The sequence below is a fragment of the Mobula hypostoma genome, chromosome 29 (assembly GCF_963921235.1).
Source record: "Mobula hypostoma chromosome 29, sMobHyp1.1, whole genome shotgun sequence".
NCBI classification, from domain to species: domain Eukaryota; kingdom Metazoa; phylum Chordata; class Chondrichthyes; order Myliobatiformes; family Myliobatidae; genus Mobula; species Mobula hypostoma.
In genome coordinates, this window is record NC_086125.1 from 13445862 (window position 1) to 13472075 (window position 26214).

At 43.1% G+C, this 26214-nt stretch overlaps 1 protein-coding gene across 11 annotated transcripts in view; it reads left to right on the forward strand.

Moving 5' to 3' along the window:
• LOC134339494 (adhesion G protein-coupled receptor L1-like) overlaps nt 1-26214 on the forward strand; it is a 666897-nt gene that overhangs the window by 597332 nt on the left and 43351 nt on the right. For 10 of the 11 annotated variants that reach the window (XM_063036054.1, XM_063036056.1, XM_063036055.1 and 7 more), the window contains 3 exons: nt 186-406; nt 4496-4562; nt 5422-5513. In XM_063036054.1, coding sequence (XP_062892124.1) covers nt 186-406; nt 4496-4562; nt 5422-5513 — 380 coding nt within the window. Of the gene's footprint in view, nt 1-185; nt 407-4495; nt 4563-5421; nt 5514-10273; nt 10277-21083; nt 21126-26214 lie in introns of all 11 variants that reach the window. The other variant, XM_063036065.1, reaches the window with a different exon arrangement.

Below are 26214 nucleotides of genomic sequence, written 5' to 3' on the forward strand. Positions count from 1 at the left end.
TCATTTCCAATCTAGATATTGATATCAGTCAGGGAGCTGTGTTCCAACTCAAGTCAGTCATACTCCCAGTTACTATTTCTTCCTAAAATACTTCAATCCTGCCCCTAATTTGAATGTTAGTTGCTATTCCCCCCTCCACACAATCCTAGGTTCTAATTTCACTTGCTTTGTTTCTCTTTTTTCAGGTGGTGTGTCCAATAATTGCAGGCTTCCTCCATTTCTTCTTCCTGGCTGCCTTCTCCTGGATGTGCCTTGAGGGCATCCATCTCTACCTCATGCTTGTTGAGGTCTTTGAGAGCGAATACTCCAGAAAGAAGTACTATTACCTCTGTGGTTATTGCTTCCCAGCACTGGTGGTGGGAATCTCAGCAGCAATAGACTACAGGAGCTATGGAACTGAGAAGGCGTAAGTGAAATTGAATGAACTGTTTTTGTATCAAAGGTTGAAAATTCTGACACAAAGTAGTTAAAGAAATAGGATTTGTATGCATAGCAGAATGATAGAAGGAATTGATTGTCAATGATTAAGTAATTAGATTTAATTAAATAAATAATTGGGAATGGATAAGTACAAAGTTGGTATTGGGTATATATCAGGAAAACTATGAAGAGTGATACTACTATTGAAAAGAAGATAGAACAAAGACCTGTAGAAAGTCCTCGACAGCATGAAAGGTCTTGAAAGAACCTGAATCTGAAAGACGAAAGCTTTTCATATGAGGTTGTTACCACTAAATTTAACAAGAAATTTGGGAGGAACCTCTTTTTCACCCAGGGTGCAATGTAATGTGGAATTGGCTGCAACTGAGGTAAACAGCAGATATATTGAAGTGGTACCTAGAGGGAGAACAGAATCAGAAGATGCGCACTTTGGGGTAAATGAGTATGTGTGGGTGTGGTAGGAGGCTGATGTTGAGTATAAACACTAATATTGACCAATTGGGTTGGTTGCTGCTTCCTTGATGTGAAATCTGAGCAATCCCATTACATCGCAGAAAGCTTCATCTCCTGTCAGGTGTCAACGAACTGTGAAATTATTGCAGTGATGTAAAGCAGTTTTTTAAGAAACCTATTCTGCTTCCCACATAATGGATTGAAATCCTGACCTTGATCGTTATTCAGATATTTCCATCAAACTCTGGATCCATTCCAGCAGTTTTAACTCACAAGAGCAATTGTGGTGATCATCATATTCTGATTCAGCACTATGTTTAAATAAAGCTTATGGACTTCCAAAAGGTAATGTTTCTTTCACACTGGGGTACGATTAGGAAGTTGTTTTGTTACTGGACTAATAATCCACTATATAAATCCCTTAATGGTGATTTGAGAAGAGATTTGAATGCCTTCCACATTCCCAAATGATTCACCAATGCACTTTGGGGAAAAGGATGTATATTCATACCTCATCCAACTTGTACTCAACTCCTGTCCCATACCCATCTGAACAAGCCTCATGATTACCAGAGCCACAGAGCATGAAACTGCTGGCAGTGGTTCAGGAGAGTGACCAGTACTATCTGCAGGATCAGACTGGATGACAGTAAACAGCCTTGCTAAAAATCCTCACGCATTGAGGGTACAGTTTTTTTTAAAAAAATAAACAAATTGGAAAGAGAAGCAAATATTGGGTTTTGTCCCCAGCCACTTCCTGTGACAAAGCAATCCCTGCTCCAACATATCCGTAAAATAATTTCTTCTGCTTACTTTCGCTGGAAGTTCATGTTCCCTTGATTTCACCCTTAAAATTGACCTTTCACCTACAGGTCATCCTGAAGGCTATTCCCTCTGAGACGCTCTATTTTGCTGTAGAAAAATTGAATGTTTCACTGTGTTTAATGTTATCAGCAGGCATTTACTTCTGTAGTCTTCATATCTTCTGCAAATCGATTATTGGTGAAGCAATTGAAAATGTAGACAGATTATGCTGCAGTTGTACAGGGCATTAGTGAGACCGTATGCAGTGTTGTGTTCAGAATTGGTCTCCTTTTTTAATGAAGTTAATTCATTGAAGGGCAAAAGAAGGCTAATGAGACTAGTACCTGCATTAGGTGGGTCATCCATTGAGGAAAGGCTGTACAGATCAGGCTTGTAACCCAGATAAGATGCATGATTGAAGAAAGAGGATGCTAGCTGTGGACTTACTTTTGTGAACTTCAGTTCTGAATGTTATTTGCTTACTTTTATTGTTTGCATGATTTTTTGCACGTTGGGTGTTCGACAGTTTTTTTAAATTGGGTTCTGTTGGGTTTAGTTGTTTAGTGGCTGCCTGTAAGGAGACAAATCTCAAGCTTGTATATAGTATTTATAGGCATCCGTTAGTCTCATGAGACCATGGATTTGCACCTCGGAAGGTTTTCCAGGGCGCAGGCCTGGACAAGGTTGTATGGAAGACCTGCAATCGCCCATGCTGCAAGTCTCCCCTCTCCGCGCCATCGATGTTGTCCGAGGGAAGGGCATTAGGACCCATACAGCTTGGCACTGGTGTCGTCGCAGAGCAATGTGTGGTTAAGTGTCTTGCTCAAGGTCACGACACGCTGCCTCAGCCAAGGCTCGAACTAGCAACCTTCAAATCACTAGACGAATGCCTTAACCACTTGGTCACATGCCAACACGTATAGTATAGGTATTTTGCTAATAAGTAAACTTCGAAATTTGAACTTTGAATGTAAGGAGCATATTTCCATTAATGGGAGAATGTGGGATTAGGAATCACTGTTTCAATGAGGTCACCTATTTTTTAAAAAATGGACAAGTAAGATTTGTATTTCTCTTGGGGTTTGAGTATTTGGATCTAACCTTCCTTTAAGAGCAGTGGTAGTTGAATATCTCAATGTTTTTAAGGCAGAAGTGGATTCTTTATGTACCATGTGGGGGCAGGTTTTGAGGTTACTATCAGAGGAGATGGGGATCTAGTTCAGATTGAAGGGATCAAGTAGCTTACTCCTACACCTAATTCTACACTTTGAACAAAGAAGAGATTTAATTTGATCTGCATTCCAAGATAACACATTCACTCCTCATTTTATATATTTCTCCTAGGTATTCCAGTCTGTATATATGTAACGGAAGCTGATTGTTCGCACCCTGCTGATTTTCAGAAATGTTCCTTTAAAGAGTGTTTTGGTACTTTGATAATCATTCAGTCTGTGGCCCTTTTTGAAAATCACTGAAAACAGCCACTTATCAGAATGAAATTTGTCCTTCAATAATAGTCAAGATTGCAGTTTGCCATGGCAACAGCGAAAGTGTTGTGGGGACTTCAGTAATATTTAGCTTTTGAAATAGCTTTGTCCATAAAGCTTCAAAAATTGTTAAGCAGAGCAGATATTTGTGAAGGAGGCACAGCATGGGTAATTGGTGTGCATTAAATGTGTATTGGAAGATTTTATTTTGCCCTTCAGCTGCAAGGTTGATCCTGATACATACCGTCAATGAGTATCCACGTGATAGAAAACTGTACATCCCAGACAGTGAACAAAAGGAAAGAGAGATATTCAGCTGTCTCCCTGGTCTCTTTGTATAATATAGCCCCTAAAACCGTTTATGTTCAATTTCCCTTTTAAACATCTGTACTAATATCTTCATGAAGCAGATTTTGTTTGGTAATAGTCATGCGAGCAGTATTGTCTTGTTTTGGAGGAATACCAATCAGCATTGCCTTGAGACAGGCCATAAAAACAGAAATTGTTGGTAACCCTCAGCAGGTCAGGTAGCATCGGCAAAAGGGGAAACGGGCTTTTGTTTCGATTATACACACAGAGACTGGAACTTCCAGTGAAAATGCATGAAGTAAGGAAAAAATACATAATTTTAAAATGCAGATGGAATTAAATCTGTTATTTATACATACATGTGAATTTGCAGTGGGAAGCTCAAACCTACTGTGCCAATCAGTCATATCAGAACTGAAATGGGCACAGAGGATCTCAGAACTGAAACCTGAAACATCTGGTTCTCTCTCCCAGATGCTGCTTGACCTGCCGAGTGTTTCCAGCATTTTCTGTTTTTATTCCAGCAACTGTAGTTGTTTTTTTTTCTGGATTGGATTAGTTTACAGAGGGGTTGGTTTAAACTACAAAGCTCCCAGCCTTATGGATTTAGTACTTTGCACTAAACCAGTCAAGTTCCTGAGTAATATTCCCCTCTAAGCTTCAGACCATTGGCAAGTGCTAAGTTGTGGTTCAGTGTTTTATTTCAGTGATAAATGCCTCTGCGCCCTGTCACAGTTGATATTTAAGGCAGGGTATCCATCACCAATGAGGGGGCAGTGAATGAGGCTGACTGTGGCACATTTATCACTAACATTGTGTTTCACTCCATCTAACACTCTGGGCTAATGCTTTCTCTCTGCTTTCCTCCCCTATTTATCATCTCCACGATGCTTTTCCTCTCAATGTCCATTCCTTTTTCCTTTTCCACTCCACTTTTTTCATTTGTTCCTCCTAATTCTCATCATCCAATCCTCCCACCACCCCACCTCCAAAACACACAGATGCTGGCTGCGAGTGGACAACTATTTCATCTGGAGTTTCATTGGACCTGTGTCCTTTGTCATAATGGTAAGTTTGGATAATGGTGCTTTGCCAGCTTCGTAGTGGATCTGTGTTAATTCACTCATAAGCCTTTATTGTGTATGTTTGTGTGTTCATACTTGCCTGTTGAATGTGTGGATGTTTATTTGAAGTTATCTAGTCATATGAATATCCCCTACCTTCACTGTAGAGATTTCTTGATTGTAGCGTGGACCATATACAGGATGCAGCACGACGCTGCATTACAACATAGCTTCAAGGCTCCTTCAACAACACTTCCCAAATCCATGACCTCCATTACTTGGAAAAACAATAGAACCAGATGCATGGCAATGCTATTAACCCCTTTCATCTTTGAGTTTCACACCATTCTCAGCTGGAGATATGTTGCTTGGCAGTCTGCTTGTGGCGGTGTTTGCAGAAAGAATTATTGTCCAGAACACGAGAAATGCTCTTATCCATCAAAGTGAAATAATTGAATATCCGAAGATCATTTGGGAATCCACATACGAAGGGTACTTACAACAGTACTCCTTCAGTACTGTACTGGAGTGTCAACCTTGTCCTTAGGGCTTGGATCCAAGGATAGTAATCAGGAAGCCAGCCCCAAATTCCAGAAGATGTGACGTAGGTTTTTTTTAAAATTCAATTTCAACTTGCCAAATCATTCAGCAGATGGAGCAGGATTTGGTTTAGAATTATTAAAAGCAAGTTCCTGACTGTGTTGTATGTTCTTTGAAGGTTCCTCAGTTAATACACATAAAACCCAGGCAGACTCTGCTCTACATGTGGTCTTGCTGTAGTTGTGCTTCCACTGATTTTATACCTTCTTTCATTGCATTATTGATCCATTCGAGTATGACTTGGTGTGGTTTCCATCCTGCAGATGAACCTGGTCTTCCTCATGATCACGTTGCACAAGATGGTCCGGAGCAACAGTTCATTGAAACCAGACTCCAGCCGGCTGGAGAACATCAAGTAAGTGTCCTCCTGGCAGTGAGGTGGCCGGGGTCTGGGAGGGTAGGTGGGGTTGTAGGGTGAAAGGAATCAAGAGTGGGTAAGAAAAAGAGATTTAGTGCGGAAGAATGGAGGAGAAGGAGGCTGTTTTAAAAAGGGGGAATGTAGCATAGAATTATTAAGAGGAAGAACGTGTCCTTGATTCTTAGTAGCTTGGGTGAATGGAAGGAGATTGTCGTTGGCTCCTGAATTGGGAAAAGAATGCATAGGTTCCACTGGCTGGGTGAATTGAGCAATGTGGAGGGAGATTTTATTTGTGCTGATCAGAGAAATGCACAATGGCAGAATTCCATTAAATACTAGATTGCAAAGGGCAGGTCTAGGATTTACTGCAAGAGCTCATTACTCATTAATGAAGCAGGAAAGGTTTCCAAGCATCTTGCATTTCACAGCAAGGGCCAAGTATTTCTCCAGAGCTAATATTCGTCCCCCCACCCCACTGATGACTGACTCACCTTTCTTCAGTCTTCTTCCTGGGAAGTCCAACTCTGGTAGAAGGGAGTCCACAGACCTCAACCACTCATAATGATGTACGAATATTCTTGTCCTTGAAGCGGAGGACTGTTGATTGGGCATGAGGCCAGAGGAAGGTAGATTGTCAGCAAAGCTGGGCTATCCTTGCCTTCTGCATTAGGAGTTGTATGAACTTGGGGGTTTGCAATGAGGCATAAGCAACAGTTATTGGAGGTACCGACCTATGGATTGCACCATATTTACATTGGAAATTCCTCAGAGGCTGCTCTCAGCTACAGGTTCCACATACTTCACATATTCTTGGTTGTGTTTGCCTCTCAAAGTTGGGCCGCTCTTGGGCTTCAAAGGTCATTGTGACCTCCAAGACTCTCAGTTTTTTATTTTCTGAAATACCTGTGACTCACAGCATCGCATTTCTTCCCTTGCATTTATTTTATCCACCGTTCTCTGCTGCATATGTGCACTGCAGGGTTCCTCCTCCCCGACATTGACGTTGCTGACATCTGCCAACCACACTTGCCAGTTCCTTTCACTAGCCAAAGCTTGTCCTGGGCATGGAAAGAAAATCCATTCAGACGAATAGACCTCCACTCTGAGCCAGCTGGCTGCTGACCAAGGAACTGCTGTCTCCACCTTGTACCTCTGCCTGGACATGTTTGAAACTTAGTTCAGATGTCTCTGCTTCTCAAGTTTGAGAACTCCTGTGAACTACTGGAAGCTAGCCCACAGTCAGGATCTCACCTAGGGTAGACCTGTTGCCTAGCTGTGGAAAAAAACACACTCAGTCCTTATAATGGCATGTGACATGCAACACAGTTAGGTATGATCTGGTGACATGTCAAACACAGAGCATCTTTGCCAGGTTAAAAAAAAAGCCCTGGTATTTTCTATCTAACTGTATTGTAGTACAAGGGCTCGGTGATGGGACTCCAGGTTTTGCTTTTGCTTGTCACCTCTCCCCGCTGGATGTACAGACATGAGGTTCGATGGAAGTCCCTCTGTCTGTTGCTCAGGTCATCACAGTTAGAGCATAGAACAGCACAGGACAGGAACAGGCCCTTCAGCGCATCTGCTGACAAACTAAATGATCCATTCCCTGCCCATTTCAGGATATGTTGGATGAAGCAGTGCATCAAACGCGATATTAACTCCCTAAAAGCTCAGGTCTTGTTGAAACAGAGTAATGGATGATGAACTAAAGTTGTCCTATAGACGATGCACTATTCTTGTAGGGTCACCGATTCAAAGAGACAAATGCTGTCTAATGCCTGATACCCAGGACTGAATGGTGAAGACAAGTATACAAAGTTCATTTGTACCTTTGCTTTCACAACTATGCCTCTCCATTTGGTGCAGTCACAGGAGAGTGTATTGTATGTGCTATTTTAGTGTGGAGTAAACTGACCTACTTCAACTGATCATACCTGGCGGTACAATTTCTTTTGTTGTATGCATTAAACATGCCATGTAGTGACGACCAGGGACTGGGGCAAAACAGGGGCATGGCTAGTAGAGGGTCTGCCTTACTGCTCCAGGCAATTGGGGTCAGTCCTGATTTTGGATGCCATCTGTGTGATCTGCCTTTGACTGCAGAACCAGGTTTATTATCAGTGACGCAGAGTATCTCATAAAGGCCATTCAAGCCATGCTGCCCCAGCAGCCCTACAACCCTGATTAACCCTAATCTAATCACGGGGCAATTTACAATGACCAGTGAACCCACCCAGTATGTCTTTGGACTGTGGGAGGAAACCAGAGCACTCAGGGAAAATCCGTACACTCCACGGGGAGGGCGTGCGCAGACTCCTCACAGAACGACTCCAGAATTGAACTCAGAATGCCCCATCGCTAACCTCTATAATACCATGGGATTAGCGGAGCTGATAACATTCACTGATATGAGAATGGGAACCTAGGTGAAATGTTACATTTCAGTTAACAGGTTGAGGAACTTTCCAGGTTAGCTTGGATAGATATTAGCAAGGGAGAGGGATGATTAGCTCAGTACTGTACTCATGGCCAGTGGCAGGAGAAAGAGATACAGGAAATGTTTTGTTTCTGAGGTTCCAGGAGCTAGGAATGAAATGGAGGACTTCAGGTAGCTTGAAGGAGTAATTTTTAACTACCACAAAATAGCTCTTTAGTTATCACACTGTGCTGATAATTATTCAGAGACTTGCATGAACGATCTGGAGATGTGAGTTTGTATCCCTCCATTGTAGCTGGAAATTTAAATTAATTAAATAATGTGGAAAATAACAGTTTTATCATCCGCAGGATGTCTGAAGTAACTGTCTGTAGTAACTTCCACTGTAACTTCTACCCAATCTTCCTGCCTTTGTTGTATCCTATTACTGCCCACCTCATTGTGTACCACAATAAGTTGAAAACTTTGGGCCAACCCCAATATCCGAGTCACTAACGCAGTTCCTGACCCTTGAGGTGTTCAGATTGGCTCTGGACCTCATGAAGGTTTCTGGAATTTGGGTCAAACACAAGCAAGGAAAGCTCTGAGACTGTTAAACAAAAAAAAGAGCCCTTGGTGTTCCAGGAAAGATACTAGCAGGGGCAGAAGATTGGCTGACTAACAGGAGGCAAAAAGTGGGAATAAAGGGTGTTTTTTTTTCTGGTTGGATGCTGGTGACTAGTGGTGTTCCAAGGAGTTGGCGTTCAGAATGCTTCTTTTCATTTTATATGATTTGGATGTTGGAATTAATGGCTTTGTGGCCCTTATGAAATGTGCTGTCTACCCAAATTGTAACTCATCATATTTCTTTGTAGTAACTTCCACAGCAACTTCTGCTCAGTTTTCCTGCCTGTCTGTATTTATTGTACTCTGTTGCCCTTCACCTCACTGTGTGCCACACTGAGTTTATGCTGGATACGGAATTTGAAACTCTACCCCAAACACAATATCCAAGTCACTAATACAGTTTCTGGATCTCCTCAGATTGACCCCAAGCCCCATGCATTGGCTCAAACACAAGCAAGGGAAACCTTGTGCTGATTCCCAATTCTCGTCCTCCCTCAGCTGATGAGTAAATACTTCATGTTGAACAATACTTGGAGGAAGCTCTGAGAGTAGCAGGAGCAGATAAGTCGTTTGAGCGGGCTCTTGTCGTCAGAAGTGGCTAAATGGCTTCACCACTGACTAGTCAACATTCAGACATCAGCTGGTAGAGTGGCAAGAACATTCAAACCACAAGGGTGACAACAAGAGAGAGACAAAGCATTTACCCTTGACATTCAGTGGCACTTTGTGCCCACCATCAACATAAAGTTGCCACAGAGCAGGTCAAAGGCTGAGTATCCTGCAGCAAATGAGTCTCCTTCTGACACCTCAGTGATTTTCCATTATCCACAAGGAGTGCAGCTCTCCACCTGCCTGAGTTAGTACTACCTTATCCTCAAGGAACTCAACAACCAAGAAACCCAGTGGATTGTCACCCCATCAACCACCCTTCACCACCAGCACACAGTGGCTGCTGTGCAAACGATTTACACAGTATACTACAGTTCCTCATTTGTTCCTACCTGTCTGTACTGCTGTGAAAACCAAGCTTCCCCACCCTTATTATCTTTACCTTTTATTCTGACAGGCACTTACAAGCTTTGTACTCTCAAAATTTGGCCTCCCGCTTACCAAGTTTATCTTTGCCTGAAACAGCCTGTCCCAATCCATACTTGTCAGACCCTTTCTGCTACCATCAAATCTGGCCTATCTTTTTTGTATATTTACTTTGAAACTAATGGCATTGTGATCGCTGGATGCAAAGTGTTCCCCAGCATAAACTTCTGTCGCCTACCCTATCTCATTTCCTAATAGCAGATTAAGTATCAACCGAGAGCATCTGATAAACCTTTAGCATCTAGATGGACAAGAGATTAAATGCATGGAAACACCACTAACCGCAGATACCCTTCCACGTTGCACATTGTGCTGATTTGGGAATATATTGCTGATCTTCAATTGTCGCTGGGTCTGGAATATCCTTCGTGACAGCACTTCTAAATGGTCTGCAGAGGCTTAAGAAGAGGTTGCGAGCAAACTCTATTTACCAAGTGGCCTAGTTCTGCTCCTATGTCTTATGGTCAAAGACAGCTCACTGCCATCACCTCAAGGACAATTGAAGTCAGGCAATAAATGATGGCTTTGCAGTGACATTCGGATCCCAGAAACGGATAAACAAAAATCTTTCAATGCCAAACAGTATACAATAAGCAGAATAAGTTGATTCCATAACCAGTAAGTCGGTATAGTACAGTGCAGTGTTGTCATGTCCAGGCTTAAGGGGTAGTGTCAAGCTAAGGAGCTAATTGGACTCAGAGATTCCAGGAACAACCCAAACTCGTTGATGATTGAACCCAAGACATTTTGGATACAATGGTGCATTTAGACCAAGGAATAGGAGTTTGTTCACCAAGGTCTGTGGGACAATAGCATTAAATGCCGAACTGTAATCTAGAAACAGCATTCTTATATGCGTGTCCTTGTTTTGTAGGAGTGTAACTTGAGTGCATTAATGAAGCTTGAAATAGTTACAATTATCATTACCTGGTTCCTAGCGGTTGATTCATTTTGGCTCCTTCTTTAGAATCCCATCCTCTCAGAAATCATTCTTCATCCAAATGGATTCCAGGGAATGGCCAAGAGCACTGGCTAGAACAAAGATTATGAAACCAGACATGAGCACAGTTGTAGTGTAGAGACTTGGACTCCAGAATCGGCTGTTCCTATGCAGTTATAACCACTGGCATCTACCTGAGGTCATGGGATATTGCCCTGTATGTCCTTTGCGCAAACATCAGTAATCACCACTCTACCTGTTTACTCTGATCTCAGTATTTTGAAGGAAAGTGCTGTTGATAGTGTACTAGGAACTCACCATGCCCATCCACTGCTGTCGATTTAGACTTGATTACAAAACAACTGAACAGAAGTAAGCGTGACTAACTTTGACATTAAAACAACTCCAACCAGGAACGAAGATGGTTTTGCAGGAGACTATTCTTGTCATCCCCCAGGCCCTGCCATGTATGTTCCTTAAGCAACGCACTCAAAATGCTGGAGGAACTTAGCAGTTCAGGCAGCATCTATGGAAATGAATAAACAGTCAATATTTTGGGCTGAGATCCTTCTTCCAGACTGGAAAGGAAAGGGAAATGATGCCAGAATAAAAGGGTGAGGTGAGGGGAAGAAACTCTAGCTAGAAAATGATAGGTGAAGCCAGGTGGGTGGGAAAGGTAAAGGGCTGGAGAAGAAGGAATCTGATAGGAAAGAGGAGTGAACCAAGGAGAAAGGGAAAAAAGAAGGGAAGCAGGGGAAGGTGACAGGCTGGTGAGGAGAAGAGGAAAGAGGCCAGAGTAGAGGAGGGAAGAGGGACGGAACAGGAAAAGCTGATGTTCATGTCTTCAGGTTGGCAGCTACCTAAATGGAATATGAAGGGTTGCTCCTTCACCCTGAGAGTAGCCTTATCGTGGCAAAAGGGGAGACCGTTGACCAACATGACTGAATGGGCATGGGCATAATAATTAAAATGGTTACTCAGAAGTGAGAGTGACTACTTTTGACAGCAAAGCAGTATTATGGGATCAGAGGGCTGGTAGATCTGAATTCACTGCATCAGGAGGACAACACTTCTGACTGGCATCATATCTCAGAGGAACGAAGATGGTTATGGAAGAGACTAGTCTTGTCATCCCCTAGACATGGTCATGCAAGTTCTTTAAGCAGTTTCCTTGGTCCAACGAGCTGCTTCACCATTGACTCTTTCTGTTGAAAGGACAAAAGTGTTGACGTTCAATATTCAATACATTGAACGTCAAGGCACAGACAATATTCTGGCTCATAACATTATGCCATTCACATCACACTAATGTCAGGCAATGAACATCTCTAGTATAGTAGAGTGAAACTCTGCCACTTGGTCACTGAATAGCAGCCACTGAGTCCACCATTATCAACATCCTGGGAGTCCCATATCCAAAGTAACCAGGTAAATGTCATAGCTCAGATAAGCAGGGAAGAGCTTCACCTCTGACTCTTCAAAGCCCTTTTGAAAGTACAAGCCAGGTGTGTGATGGAAAACACTCCGCGTACTCTGGCTGACTGTAATACGGGCAGCATTCAGTAAATCTGGAAGAGCACAGCTCACTCGATTAGCACCCGATCTGCCACCCTCTCCCTTCATCACTGATGCATCATGGCTGTAGTGTGTCCCACCTACAAAATGTGCTCCCCTTCACCTTGAAACCCTTCTATCGCTGAGGAAGCCAAGCAACAGACACGGAGAAAGATCACCACCTGTAGGTTCCCCATCAGCCATACACCTCCCTGCCTTGAAAATATATAACTGCTCCTTCACTGTCAGTGGACCTAAATCCTGGAGCTCTGAACCATTCAGAACTGTCGAAGCACCATCACTAGAAGGACAGGTGAGGATTAAGATGGTGGCTCATTGCCACCTTCTTGGGGGCCATTGAGAAAAGTCCCAAATCCTATAAACCAATAGTTAAATAATTGTTCCTACAGGCTAATCTTTGTAACAATTTGTGCAAGGAGACACTGGGGGCAGTCCTTCTTAAATTTTGTAATTAGCGATCCAGATTTAGTGAGCAGCCATGTGCTCAGTGATTGAAGATTGACTAATTATGATCAGAGTGTGAATGCATTCAACATGTCACAAAAGCAGAACATCCACTGTGACATGGCTTGAGCTAGCTTCAACAAAGTGAAAGTTGTGAGGTAAATTGGACAAATCTGCTGATGGACAAACATACCAACAGATTGTCGGGTGTACAAAACCAATATTCAACATGTATCTTGTTAGAAAAAAGCACGGGCAGCTACAGGGAGAAGGAAGAACATAAACTACAAGAAAAGGTGTACCAAAAGGCACACATGCAAAATCCCCATGGAGAGAAGTACAAATAATGACAAGCATTTAATATTGGCTACAAGAAGGGAGTATGAGCAGATACCTGCAAGGGATATCAAATTAACCAAGGTGAGTTTTACAATAATATCCAGGAAAAAACCGAGACCCCTTGAAACTGATGGTGATAAATTAAAAATGTAAAACTTAATGAATATTTAGTTTTTTAGCAGTGGGTACAGATGTAGAGTTAACATGCGGGCCAACCCAAGAAAATAATTCCGAATTGAGATGGAGACCACCCTTGGGCTATTGCAGGTGCACCTTGAATCTAAACTTGATATTGAGTCTGCAGACTCCATTCAGGGTATATCAGGGCTTTATGCGTCCATGTGCCCATTAGACGGTTTAAGATCATAGGATCATGGTAGCAGAGGATTTTAAGGTTGGATCTGCAGCATTTTGTCCATTGCTGGACTTTGAACAGTGAGGTAGATCATTGTTCATCCCTGGGGGGTGGGGGTGTGGATAAAATGAGCTAACTGCAGTACTTGACATTACCAGGAGATGGTAGCACTACTGCAGCAGGCAGATTGGTTCCATTCGCCCAGCCTTTCCCATCTCTGTCCTACATCTGAAAATAGTTCCTCATTAACTTCTCCCTGCATGCTCACCAACCTTAACTTCTGAAGATATAAACTGTGGAGATCTTCACCTTTCTCAGTCTCTTCTGCAGCAGACAACCAGGAGTAGACTTGAAATAGGACAGGCTCAGCCAGATGACTACGATGAAGTGTAGCATAGTGTAGAATTAGCTTGGCTTTCCCCACCTATAACCCTCCCTTACAGTGTTCCCTCTCCTCTCTCCTGCTCTCCCCATCACCCTCAACCCACCATCTATTCGCACAGTCATCACCACACTTCTACCCTTAGCATCATTCTCCCCTCACTCCACTCTCCTTCCCATCCCTTGTTCTCGTCATCCTCGACTTCTTTTTACCCTCACCTCTCCCTCTGTCCTCCTCCTAACCCTCCCAATTTTGCACCACCTCCTCTCACAGCCTTGCTCTTATCCTGTCTGCCCTCCATCACCTTCCAATGGCACAAGTTTTAAAGTGGCCTTTATGATGCTCGGTAAGTTTCACAGAAGAGACAGAAGTCATTAACTAAGCCCACCTACGAGACATTACTGAAAATCCACGATAAGTTACAAGGGAAGGCTTTTTTTTGCCTCATAATGATCACCTATTCAGCCTCCATTCACTCCATTTTGAAATTTGGCCAGGACTGGAAAAAATTGATTACTAACTTCTGGTACTGGTCAGAGAAATGCCAGAGCTGATCTCTTTGAGTCCAAAGGGGAAACTTTTCAATTTCAGGTAATCTACATCTAATTCCAGAGATTTGCCCACCCTCTGCACAAAGTTACTATAAAACTCGGTTTTAACTGACCAATCCCAATCTTGTAACTCCATCCCTATGTTTGAGACTCTCCCATTGGTGCAAAGATCTCAATATCTACCTTGCCAAATCCCCTTAGGATCTTGTACGTTTCAATAAGATCGTCTCTCATTCTTCTAAGCATCTCATTTCTTTTGTGAATCTCATTTATTGGTGATAGGACAACCTATTATCTCAGGAAGAAGCCTTCTGAATCTTTATGGGATTGTTTCCGATGACATTATATTCTCTTTTAAAGAATGATGCCAAAACACTGTCCAGGTTTGACCTTACCAACACACTACAGTTGTAATAATTATCCTTTATTTCTAAACACCACCCCCTACCTCTCTTACAATAAAAGTCAAAGGCCATTTGCCTTTCTAACCCCTTAGCTGCACAGAGTCTCAATCACACCTTGTTTATTTCACATCTATCTATGGCTAATTTTCTTGTAGAACGAGGGTTTCCCCACTGCACCTTTGTTAGTCACAATACTATTGGCCTGATATTAGGTGAACGCTAAAGACATTTTAATTGATTGGGTAGAGAAAGGCCCAGCAATGAGAGAAGGTAATCAGTTCAAATGTTTAACAAATGATCTTGATAGAATCCCTGCTATTCATCAACCCTGTATATCTTACGTTGCTGATCTTACTGTCTCGCATTCTCCGTACTCTCCACTTTCTCACTAACTACTCCCTCTTTTCTTTGCCTGAGCTTTTAGCAGCTGACCTAACGTTAGCTCATGATTCTTATTCCCTGGGCACAGTCACCCTGCAAGTTGCTGATGTAAAGTGAGGAGCTTCAGAACAGGCCAAGAAAGGAAAAAGATTTAAAAATTTATAATTTTCAATCTCACTTAAAGTTTTGCACAACTCGTATCAGCAAATTTAAGAAAATCACAAAATACCAAATTTTTTTTTGCTTGGATTTAATGTGTTTAATTGCTTTTTTTGAGCTGGGTAGTACTAAGATGTTAACACACAAAGGCACTGGACGAATTCAGCAGGTTAGGCAGCATCTACGAAGGGAAATTGACATTTTGGATCAAGACCCTTCATCTTGGCCATATAGATAGAGAGGAGTTTGCAGTATAACATATCTGGCCCGCTCTCTTTCTAGACATCTGCTGGCCTCTCCCTTTCTCACATGTTACTGTGAACCATTACTGAGAAGTGTCAGGATTTATTGCCTAACCATACTTAGGTTGAAGGTAGTTGTGAGTGCCTTTCTCAAACCACTTCAGACCTTACGATACACATCTGTGCCAATGGCTATGAAAAGTCCTTCACTTTGCACCCGGTGGTGGTGAAGGAGCAGTAAGTCAGGATGGTGTTTGTCTTGGAATGGATCTTGCAAGTATGATGGTGTTTCTGTTTTTCTGCTCCCTTCTCCGTCCTGGAGTTGCAAGAAGGGCAAGAGCAGAGGACAGATGATTGTATATAACGCTGGAGAGGCACTGGAATAAGGAGTTGAGGAGGTGAGCTCAGTATTTAAGGTGGAGGTGGATACATTATTTTTGAAGGTATAGAGATTTGGGGTGTATGGGGAACAGGCACAGAGGAGATGAGGTCTGGAACAGAACAGCCAGGAACATATTGAATAGCAGGTTAGGCTTGAGGGGCTCCTCGTTTCTTGCGTACATTCTGTCGTAATGAAGAGCTGGTGGAATGTGTGCCAGTCAAGTGAGCAGCCATGTTCCCTTCTCAAATATTATCGGTACTTTGCTCATCCGGCCTAGTGGATGGTATTCCATCACACTCCCGATTCACGTAGCCTCGGTAGTGGAAAAGCTGTGGGGAATCAAGAGGTGAATTACAGCATAGATCACCCAGCCTTTGACTTTTGTAGCCACAGAATTGATAATAGTCCAGTTAAACACCAAATAAATATCAGAGATAGTCGTCCGGGGTAAAACAAACAATATTAAAGGTCAGAGAGCAAACTGAAGAATGGGTTAGGGAAGGCCCCCAGGGAGAAGAGTGTAGCAGAGGTTCACAGTGTATTCTGTGCTGTATATGGTGTCATTCCACATTTCTGTATTGGCTTCAATCTGTCCAGCTGTTCAAAGGTATAACACACATGTAATGTCTGTCCACTCTCTTTTCCTTTGCTAATAGATTTTGAAACTACTGATAGCCTTTCTTCTCAGGATATGCTGATCAGTCATAATGAAATAGCTCACAGATTGACTGCCACACGGCTCCAGAGGGCCCAGTTTCAATCCTGACCTCCGCTGCTGTCTACAATATATAAGAGGCTGCACATTCTGGATGCTCAGGTTTCCTCCTGCTTACCAAGGATATCCAGTTGGTAGCTCAATTGTCCGCTGTAAATTGTCCCTGGTGTGTAGAATGTGGGAGTCAATGGGAAAGTGGGCAGAATGAAGCGAGTTAAGGTAGGATGAGTGTAAATCTTGAATCTTGTGGGTCAGCGTTATGTTGACTCTGTGAACTAAAGAACCTGATTCCACGTTGAGGCTCTTTATGACTATTCCCCCTCCTGTTGCTTCAGGGACATTGGAATGTTGACATTCATGGTGTTGTAAGTAAGTTTGTACACAGCCAGTCTTTACCTATTTAGCAATACAATGCAGTGTAGGCCTTTCCAGCCCTTCAAGCAACCTCCAACAAACCCAATCAACCCTAACCTTGTCACTGGGCAATTTACAGTGAGCAATTAATCTACCCGGTACGTCTTTGGATTGTGGGAGGAAACCAGAGCACCCAGAGAAAATCCATGCACTCCACGCGGAGGACATACACACCCCTTACAGACAGTACTGGCATTGAATTCCAAACTCTGAAACACCCTGAGCTGTAATAGCATCGCATTAACCATTACTCTACGGTGGCATCTTAATGTCTTCCCTAAGGATACAGTGGCTGAATTGGACCCTTTACTCCAGGTCAGGCCAGGCTGTTTACCTGCTGCAACACTGCCTGTGTTCATATACCCATGGATCTCCTAGCTTTACTCTATCAGTTTCAGTGACAGGCCACCTTGAAGGGGCAAGTATCTCCAAGGCCTTGGTGCTGTCCTTCAGAGTTACCTCATTTGGACTGAGTGAGGGGTTTGAAAGGGAAGTGCCACTGTCTGAGGAAAAGAAACAATTCAAAGCAACAGCCAGTAAGGAAGCAGCAAATTGGTCTGTTCACTGAGAGCATGAGTTTGACAGGAGACGGATTTTTATAGAGGGGGTGATATAAACACGATGATCAGTTAGAATGGTCACCACTACTGCTTAAGCAGCTGTAGAGACCAGGGTTACATCCTGAGTTTGGGTGCTCATTGTGTAGTCTGTGCCTCATCTAGTTTTCCTTGATTTCCCCAGAATCTCGTGTTTCTTCCCACATCCCAAGAACAGGCAGGTTCTTGTTGGGTTAATTGTCCACTGTAAATTGGGTGGCCGGAGAACAGAGCAATGGGTATGTGGGATAAAATTGTTTACAGGGAAATTAGTGAGGGAATGAGAATGGAAGAATTGTTCTGAGAAGTGATTTAGGCACTTGGCTTTTAGTGCTATTATAAGATATAACAGAAATGAAAAACTACTGACGGCCATTGTTGACATGACAATGGCATCAACAATTGAAAGAGCTGAGGAAATGTATGAAAGATCTGGACAATGGACGAAGAGGATAACAAGGATCAGTGCAAAGCATTGCAAACTGATTAAGTGCAAAATAAAGCAGCAGCTAAAAATAAAGTGTAGGGGAACGGCAGACTCTTTTTGTCATGGTGGTCGTTGGCACCGACTCAATCCAGGCACGGAGGACAGCAGACTCTGTCACGGTGAGCTCTGGCAGTGACTCAACCCAGGAGCGGAAGAACAGCAGTCCCCCACTCCATAAAGAGATGGAAACAAGTGGCTGGGCATGGCAATAACAGCAGGTCATCAGAGGCACATCTGAGTGACACTACAAGTCAAATAATTCTCCACAAACCCAATTACAGAGCACAATGAGAGTCCCCTTTAAATAATCATAGAACTTGGGAAAGTTAATCATCCTGACAAGACCAAACAGGAAGTACCTGGGCTTACGGCTCTAACAACTAATAAATACAGGTACTCAAGAAACCCAGAAGCCCAAAGCTCTACAGCAAGCCACGAAGGCCTGAAGAGGTCATGACAGGGTGCCGGGGTACAGCCATTCTAGAGGAAGAGCTGTCAAGGCAACAGTGATATGATCTGTGATGAAACTAGAAGGTAGAGATTGTTCTGTATAGATTCAATACAGTCACACATTTAGCATTTTATTCAGTTCTAATCTAAAGGACAGAAGGTAAATGTCTATAGTAATGGTGCAGGGAATGGCTCCTGGTAGCACGGAGAGATGGATTATAACGTCCCTGGAGAACACAGTTGGAAAGCATGTAAACTCAGGATAGCAAGTAATAGGACCATTTAATTAAATGCTGTTTGAAAGTAAACCGTGGCTTCAGGACGAGGGAGTGCAGCTACAACTTGAGAGATGAAGAACAATATCAAGCTGAAAACCTCTACATGAAATGCCTGGTATTAGCAGTGGAGAGCCAGGTGCTGAGCTCTCTGATGGATCTGCATCATCTAGGAAATTAACAATTATCTCCAGGACACTTTTGGGAGAAAGATCGGAGAGGCATGAAACAACTGTTTTTTTTAAACAATATTGTGCAACAGTTTTGGACACGTAAAAAAAAAGTTTATAAAGTGAAGATACTTTCAAAAATAATGAAATGAGAAACTTTTAAATATCAAAAAGATGCTATAAAGAGCAGTAAATGGTAAGAAAATTAACTCAATATTTGGTGTGACCACCTTTTGCTTTTAAAACTGCATCAGTTCTCCTCGGTGCACTGTTGTGCAGTTTTACAACAAAATCAGTTGGTAGGTTGTTCCAAGCATTTTGGAGAACTGTCCAGAGTTCTGCAGACTTTGGATGTCTCGCTTGTTTCTGTCTCTCCAGGTAATCCCAGACAGCTTCGATGATGTTGAGATCAAGGCTCTGTGGAGGCCATACCCTCTGAAACCATAAAATAGGGTGCCTAAGACTTTTGCACAACACAGTACATATATGTTTCACATGATTATCCTAAAAAATAATTGAGGAACAACTAAATGACTATTATAGATTGTCCAACCTTGTATGTCTGGTCTTTTTGCAATTGCCTGAAGTAAGGTGAGTACTATGAGGCTGGGATGGGTCAGCCTACTAGTAGACGAAGTGCTGAAGGGAGGAAAGTTGTTCTAATGTATTTGGAGACAGAATCCCAGAAGGATACACATAAGTGGCAACTCATTTACAGTAGACAGCCCAGGACTTGGGTATGTATGGCAGGAACTCCAGTTCATGCTGTAGGATGACCCATTCAGCCAGGGTTGGAACGAGGGCCAAGAGTTTGCATGTCAACATGGCGTAGGTCATTTCTTTGAAGATTTGGTGAGACCTGTAAAGTCCATGATGGCTGGAATGTTTACAGACCTATTTCTATTCAGTGAAGTGAATAGAAGATCACTGACAGGAGATTTAAAGGAAATCTTCACCCAGAGCAAGATAGAGAACCTAAGAATGTTGGAAGCAGGAATGCATGACTTTCTGAAAAGCAGCTGGTTAGTGAATGTGAGAAGTGAGCTGGAATTACCCCATATCAGGGGTCCCCAACCTCTTTTGCACAGAGGACCAGTTTAATATTGACAATATTCTTGCGGACCGGCCGACGGGGGGGGGGGGTGGCGGTGTTCAAGTTCAACAGTACGTGACAGGGAATGAGGAAAGGTGCAGCTGACTTATATCCTTTCATATCGCCAAATCATATCGTTTCCTCGCGGCCTGGTAGCACATGCTTTGCGCCCCGGTACCGGTCCGTGGCCTGATGGTTGGGGACCACTACCCCATATGATTCCTGGATGTGAATGATTTCCTTCTGTGCCATAAATTTATGTGGACAGCCTTGTCCCAGATGTAGAGTTCTGTGATTAGCCAGGCTAAGGAATTCAGAGAGCCTGGGCTGGGGGATGCTTTGAAAGGCAGGGCATAGTACTTGGGTTACCCATTTTATCGGGCTGAATGATACGTGTTAACCATTCCCCCCCGGGTTCTGGAAAGCTAATATGGAATGACAAGATGAGAACTAAGATTGAAAATAAGGAGTTCTGGATTGACATCTCTATTTTAATTGACTCATTTAACATCGCTGATCAGAATTGTACGTCTTCCATAAGTATTTTGAACTACTATTCGGAATAAAGGATCATGTGATTTTTTTTTTTTTTGGTTAATATGATCAATTAAAAGCAGCTTCTTCTGCCGGTGTTAATTATCTGGTTCACACTTGTGCCTAGATCTATATTATATGACAGGCCTTGACTCTGGCCCAGATCCCATTGATTTTTGTTGGCCTTGGGCCTACCATTAGCCCTGCGCCTGTTCACTGATTCGTAAACCTGCCATAGGACCCTCACTGTCCAAGTACTTGTTGCTGTTGATGGATCTGACACTTGGGCTTTCCCATAGACCTGCCCACTCCGTGGGCCCAGTGGGCCTTATGACCATTTGCTTTGTGACTTATCCACTGGCCCAGCTACGGGGTAACCAGATCATCGGTTTAAAGTGTGAAAGTAACACGGGGGGGGTTTGTGGATAAGTGAACTCCTATCCAAGCTGCTGCATGCTGCATGTTCAGAGTGAGTTAACTTTATCACCCTTCTTCTTTCTCTCTCCCGTTCCCCTTTCCTATTAATTTTCATGCTTGCTAGTTATCCCATATGTGATGGCTACTATAGTATGGATTTGCCTGGGTAAGAAAACAAACCAGTGCTTTGAGTTCAGAGCTTGTCTTCCTCATTATCCATCCGCTGGAATGTTGGTTAACACACAGAGCTGGATCCATGACGTGTGTGTGTAGAAAAGTTCATTTCAATGCTGTATGCTACGTCGGTGGCCATCTTTAAACAAAAATGTTTCCTATGGAAGAGGCCAGTTAAAACCTGATTCTGTTCACATTTGTAATCACCTCTGGCCTGAATATAAGTCTTTGTTCTCCAGTTTTCCAGCCCTCTGCCTGACGCACTTTGATAATGACAGCCTCACACGTCAATAATGGAGCATTTTAGGATGCCTTGTATGTGATTTCGTGGGGCCTGGACACATAATCCAATGATACTTGAGTTTATCAAAAATCAGGAGCTTAACAACTTATAGTCTGGATCCAGAATTGTGTGTAAATCTGTTCCTAACACATCCTTTAGGGGAATGTTCCATGAAACAAATTCTCCTGTTGGTAATGTGTTGCATTCAGATGCTTACGTGTTCTCAGAGTTTCTTACACAAGGAATTAGTAGTGTTGGCATTTCTGATGAAAAGTTAATGTTTACTGGTCACCAGGTCATTAACTAACCATATGCTTCATGATCCTTGCTTAATAGGCAAGCAATAGGCAATGGGCCTTTGTACATAATGTCATTATTGTTCCCCCTTAGCCCATCCACCATCTGACCTAGAAAGTCTCTGCATATTGAACACAAACAGTAGGTGGTGTGCTTCAGGACTCTAAGGCCACTGATACAAGTTCAAAACGGCAGTCAGCATCTACTGCTTCTGGCACTCCAGGCTTGGATATACATTGCAACACAAAGGATCTCTTCACCTGCAGGTCACTTAGTACAATGGAAGTTAAACTTACAGGATCAGTACAGAGTGTAACTAGGAGGGCATTGTCCATGGTATCAGTACTAAATCTTGGAGGGATCACTTAGGGTCAATGCTGAGTCAGGGGTTCATTGCAGAGTCTGGGGGAAGTCTCATAGATTCAAAACCAAATGTGTGAAGGCTTTGTGGGGTCTGGATCGAGGGCAGGGAATCACAGAGTCAGTACCACTGTGTGTCTTCATTACCTGGTCAGGTTGGGAGTCACATGGAGTTAGTTCTTGTGTTGGCAGAAAGACTCATCGTAATGCAGGTGCCTGCAGGAGTAACTTACCAGATAAGGCACGCAGATCACATGGGGGTGGGGTGGGTTAGGGGTGGATCAGATTCTGGTGGTGATCACAGGAGTGGGAGCAGTGATTGCTCCTTTGGGCCAGTAAGAAATGAGACTGGTTCCATGGTAGACTGTGTTGGAATACTGTGAAAGGATAGCAACCACTTCAGAGGTTGTGAGAAGGTGATCCAGACCATAGAAGATAACAACTCACAGTTGTGGAAAATGGTATGTGGAACTAATTGACTCTATGAAAGATGATTAAGGATAAGTGAGCCGGAAGAGACCAGGAAGATGAACTGGCATTGGAGATCAGCCATAATCCTAATCCTATGGAATGGGAAGCAAACTCAAGGCTTCATCAAGAATCTACTTATTTTGTCATCCCAGAGGATAAACGTGTGAGAGTTGTGTTAAAACTGATCTCTGCATTGTAATGGGAGACTGCTGGGACACAGAGCATTCAGACCAAAGTTAGAAAGAGGGGCAGGTTCGGTAAGGACTTTCAGTGAGATGGAACCTGTGCCTGAGTACCATCTGTAAGGCAAGAGGATGAGAAATGGTAGGGAATTGATTTGAAGAAGAGGGAGGCTTTCGTGGATGAATAAACTTGTTAGGGAAGTATGAAGAAACCACAGGTGATGAATGCAAGGAAAGTGAACTGAACTGTAAAGAGGTTGGTGGGTAAGGAACAATATAAACTGGAATCTCCACCTCAGTGACTGAATTCCCAGAGCGCCTCATTGTTAAAAATATCATGGAACACAAGGGGCTATGGATGGGGAGAACAGAAACTGAAGCTGTCTACTTCCCTCATGCCTTGGGGAATTGTCCTGAGTTAAGTTATTCATCCTTATTATCCAGGAAATTGGGATAGTGCTTGACTTGCTCAAGCCAGATCAGTAAAGAACATCATGTTTGTATTTGAGGGAAGGAAGGATGGGGTAGTATCAAGGGAAATCAATGGGTGAGAGATAAAGCCATGTTTACTGGGGGAAAGGGCATTAACTTTAGTAAAACTAGCTAAAGATATTCGATCAGCATTAAAATATGTTCATCACATCAAGTTCCACATTTCCACAGCTGGCTTCCATATTACTCTACTGTAACAGTTGATTAGGACTAAACTTTTTTATCTACCATTTTATCCCAGTGAATTCCAACAAATCCTGTTTATCCCACTCTTATCCCATTACTAGGAAAGTATTCAAAGATTTATCCTTCATTATTGCACCCCCCCCCCAACCCATCCCTTCCCAATTTCTACTCTTGACTCGTCCCTGATGGTTCCTGGACAGCTTTATCTTCAGTGAACTAAAGTCATTGCCATCTGCCAAAACACAACTCCAAACTTTTGCAACCAATTCCATCACCACTTTTAGATCACTGGCTTGACTATTCCAATTCTCAAAAAAGAGCAATCTTCTGGAAGAACTCTGCAAGTCAAGCAACATCAATTGGAGGAAAGGAATTGTCGATATTTTGGGTTAAAACGCTGCATCAGGACTTGTGTCCCCGTTCTCATCCTGGTTGATCTAGGTTAGGCTTTATTTCATCTTCTCCAGCACAAAGTTTATTTGTCCTCTCCACCTCTGGTCAATTGTCACAATGTAGAGTCACCTGTCACATAGTAACAATCCTGTAGCTAACACCAGCTCCAGATGAGACCAATGTCTCAACCTCTTACTTTTAGTCAGTCAGGCAAGAACTCCCTACAGTGGACTATATATGTACAAGTGTGAGAGCAACTTCCAAGACGGACCTACAGGAACATCATCCTCTTGAGCCAGTTCGGCCTATCAGAACTCGCTCAAGTTTCCTAACCTATATTTTTAGTGCAGATTTTCTTTGAACATTGGTAGAGGACACAAAGTGCTCATATAGGAAGATCACTGGAGCAGAAGGACATTACAGGAACATGAAGCATTTGGTGCTTGCCCTAAACTGTAACATCTCATGGATGTGTTTCACAAAAATCTTACAAGGCTTGTTATATCATTGCAAAGCTGGCTGCTTTTTTTGCTTTGAAAGCTTGTTATGTATCTGGGGCTATCTGGATTCCTTAAGGCTTTTTAAACGGAGAAGTTGATGAAATTGAAAGAATTACACAGAATTTCACACCACAGAAATCAGTAATTTGTTCCATTTGCTTGATGGTATTGTTATACTCCATATGAGCCTTCCCCTATCTCTCATTTCCTTTATTCCTCTTGGACTCGCCCAGAAAGGCATCTGTGTTCTTCACCTTAATCAATCCTTGGGGAGAGAGCCCCTTGCTAACTAAAGGCCACTAAGGAGAGTGTTATTTGAAGAGCCCCTCATGTTGCTGTGTGAAATCCTAATTTGTCATGTGATGAGTAGATGTACTCCTTGGCAAGACTGAAGCATGCTTGAGCCCTGCTTTCTACCTATTTCAAACCTGTTTCTGCCTGGCAGTTTGTACTCATTGGGTGTACGGTACCAACAATCCAATGCCTGGCACATCCTCCCACTGACATACCAACAATCCAACCCCTGGCACATCCTCCCACAGACATACCAACAATCCAACCCCTGGCACATCCTCCCACTGACATACCAACAATCCAACCCCTGGTGCTTCCTCCCATTGACCTACCATCAATCCAACCCCTGGCACATCCTCCCATTGACCTACCAACAATCCAACCCCTGGCACATCCTCCCACAGACATACCAACAATCCAACCTCTAGCACATCCTCCCACAGACATACCAACAATCCAACCCGTGGCACATCCTCCCACTGACATACCAACAATCCAACTCCTGGTGCTTCCTCCCATTGACCTACCATCAATCCAACCTCTAGCACATCCTCCCACTGACATACCAACAATCCAACCTCTAGCACATCCTCCCATTGACATACCAACAATCCAACCCCTGGCACATCCTCCCACTGACATACCAACAATCCAACCCCTGGCACATCCTCCCACTGACATACCAACAATCCAACCCCTGGCACATCCTCCCACAGACATACCAACAATCCAACCCCTGGCACATCCTCCCACAGACATACCAACAATCCAACCCCTGGTACATCCTCCCACAGACACACACCAGCAAGGGACTTCCAGAGTTTGATGAGATCTCATGTATGTAACTAATTAAGGGTTTGGGAGCTTTGGTGAACCACTCGTCCCCTCAAGCCTGCCCTACCGTTCAATATGATCATGGCTGATCTAACAGCTCCTCTTCTGTGCCAGTTCCCCACAACCCTCAATTTCTTATTCTTTTAAAATAATCTCCACCTTAAATATATCTAACGATACTGCCACCACCATCTTCAGGAAAGAGATTCACAATCCTTTGAGGCAAAAAAAAAATTATTTTAAGAACCAGCTCTTATCTTGAAGTAATGTCCTCTTGTTCAAGAGCCACCCATTTCCCAGAGCTGGTTGTAAGCCTTCCAGAGTGGTTGCTGCCTTATCTGTGTCAGGACCTGGCAGGTGGTGAGCAGTGTGATTTAGCTTTTGATCCAGAGAATATTTGTATCACCGTCCAGCAGACTGTCTCATCCCTGTCCTCTTCTTACCCATCCCAGACTTCGGCTCTGCAGACAAAACAGACCAACTGTATCATATTGTCATTCAATTGCTGGTATTGTCCCTTCTGACAACAGCCATTTTGAGATCATGGTGAATGTAGTTTCCAGCCACTGGGAGACTATGTTAAAGGTGATTTGAGAGTGAGAGCTGGTGTGTGAGTGCATGCCGGTTGGGATGTGTAAACACAGGTCATTACACACAAGCAAGGCGAGATCCCACAATGTAACAGTTTAATGGACTTGATCAAATCACAGAGAGGAAAGCAGAGGCATAAGGGAGCAACTTGGAGATATAGAGTGAGCAAGGAACACAGTGCAAGCAGCAGAAAGACCA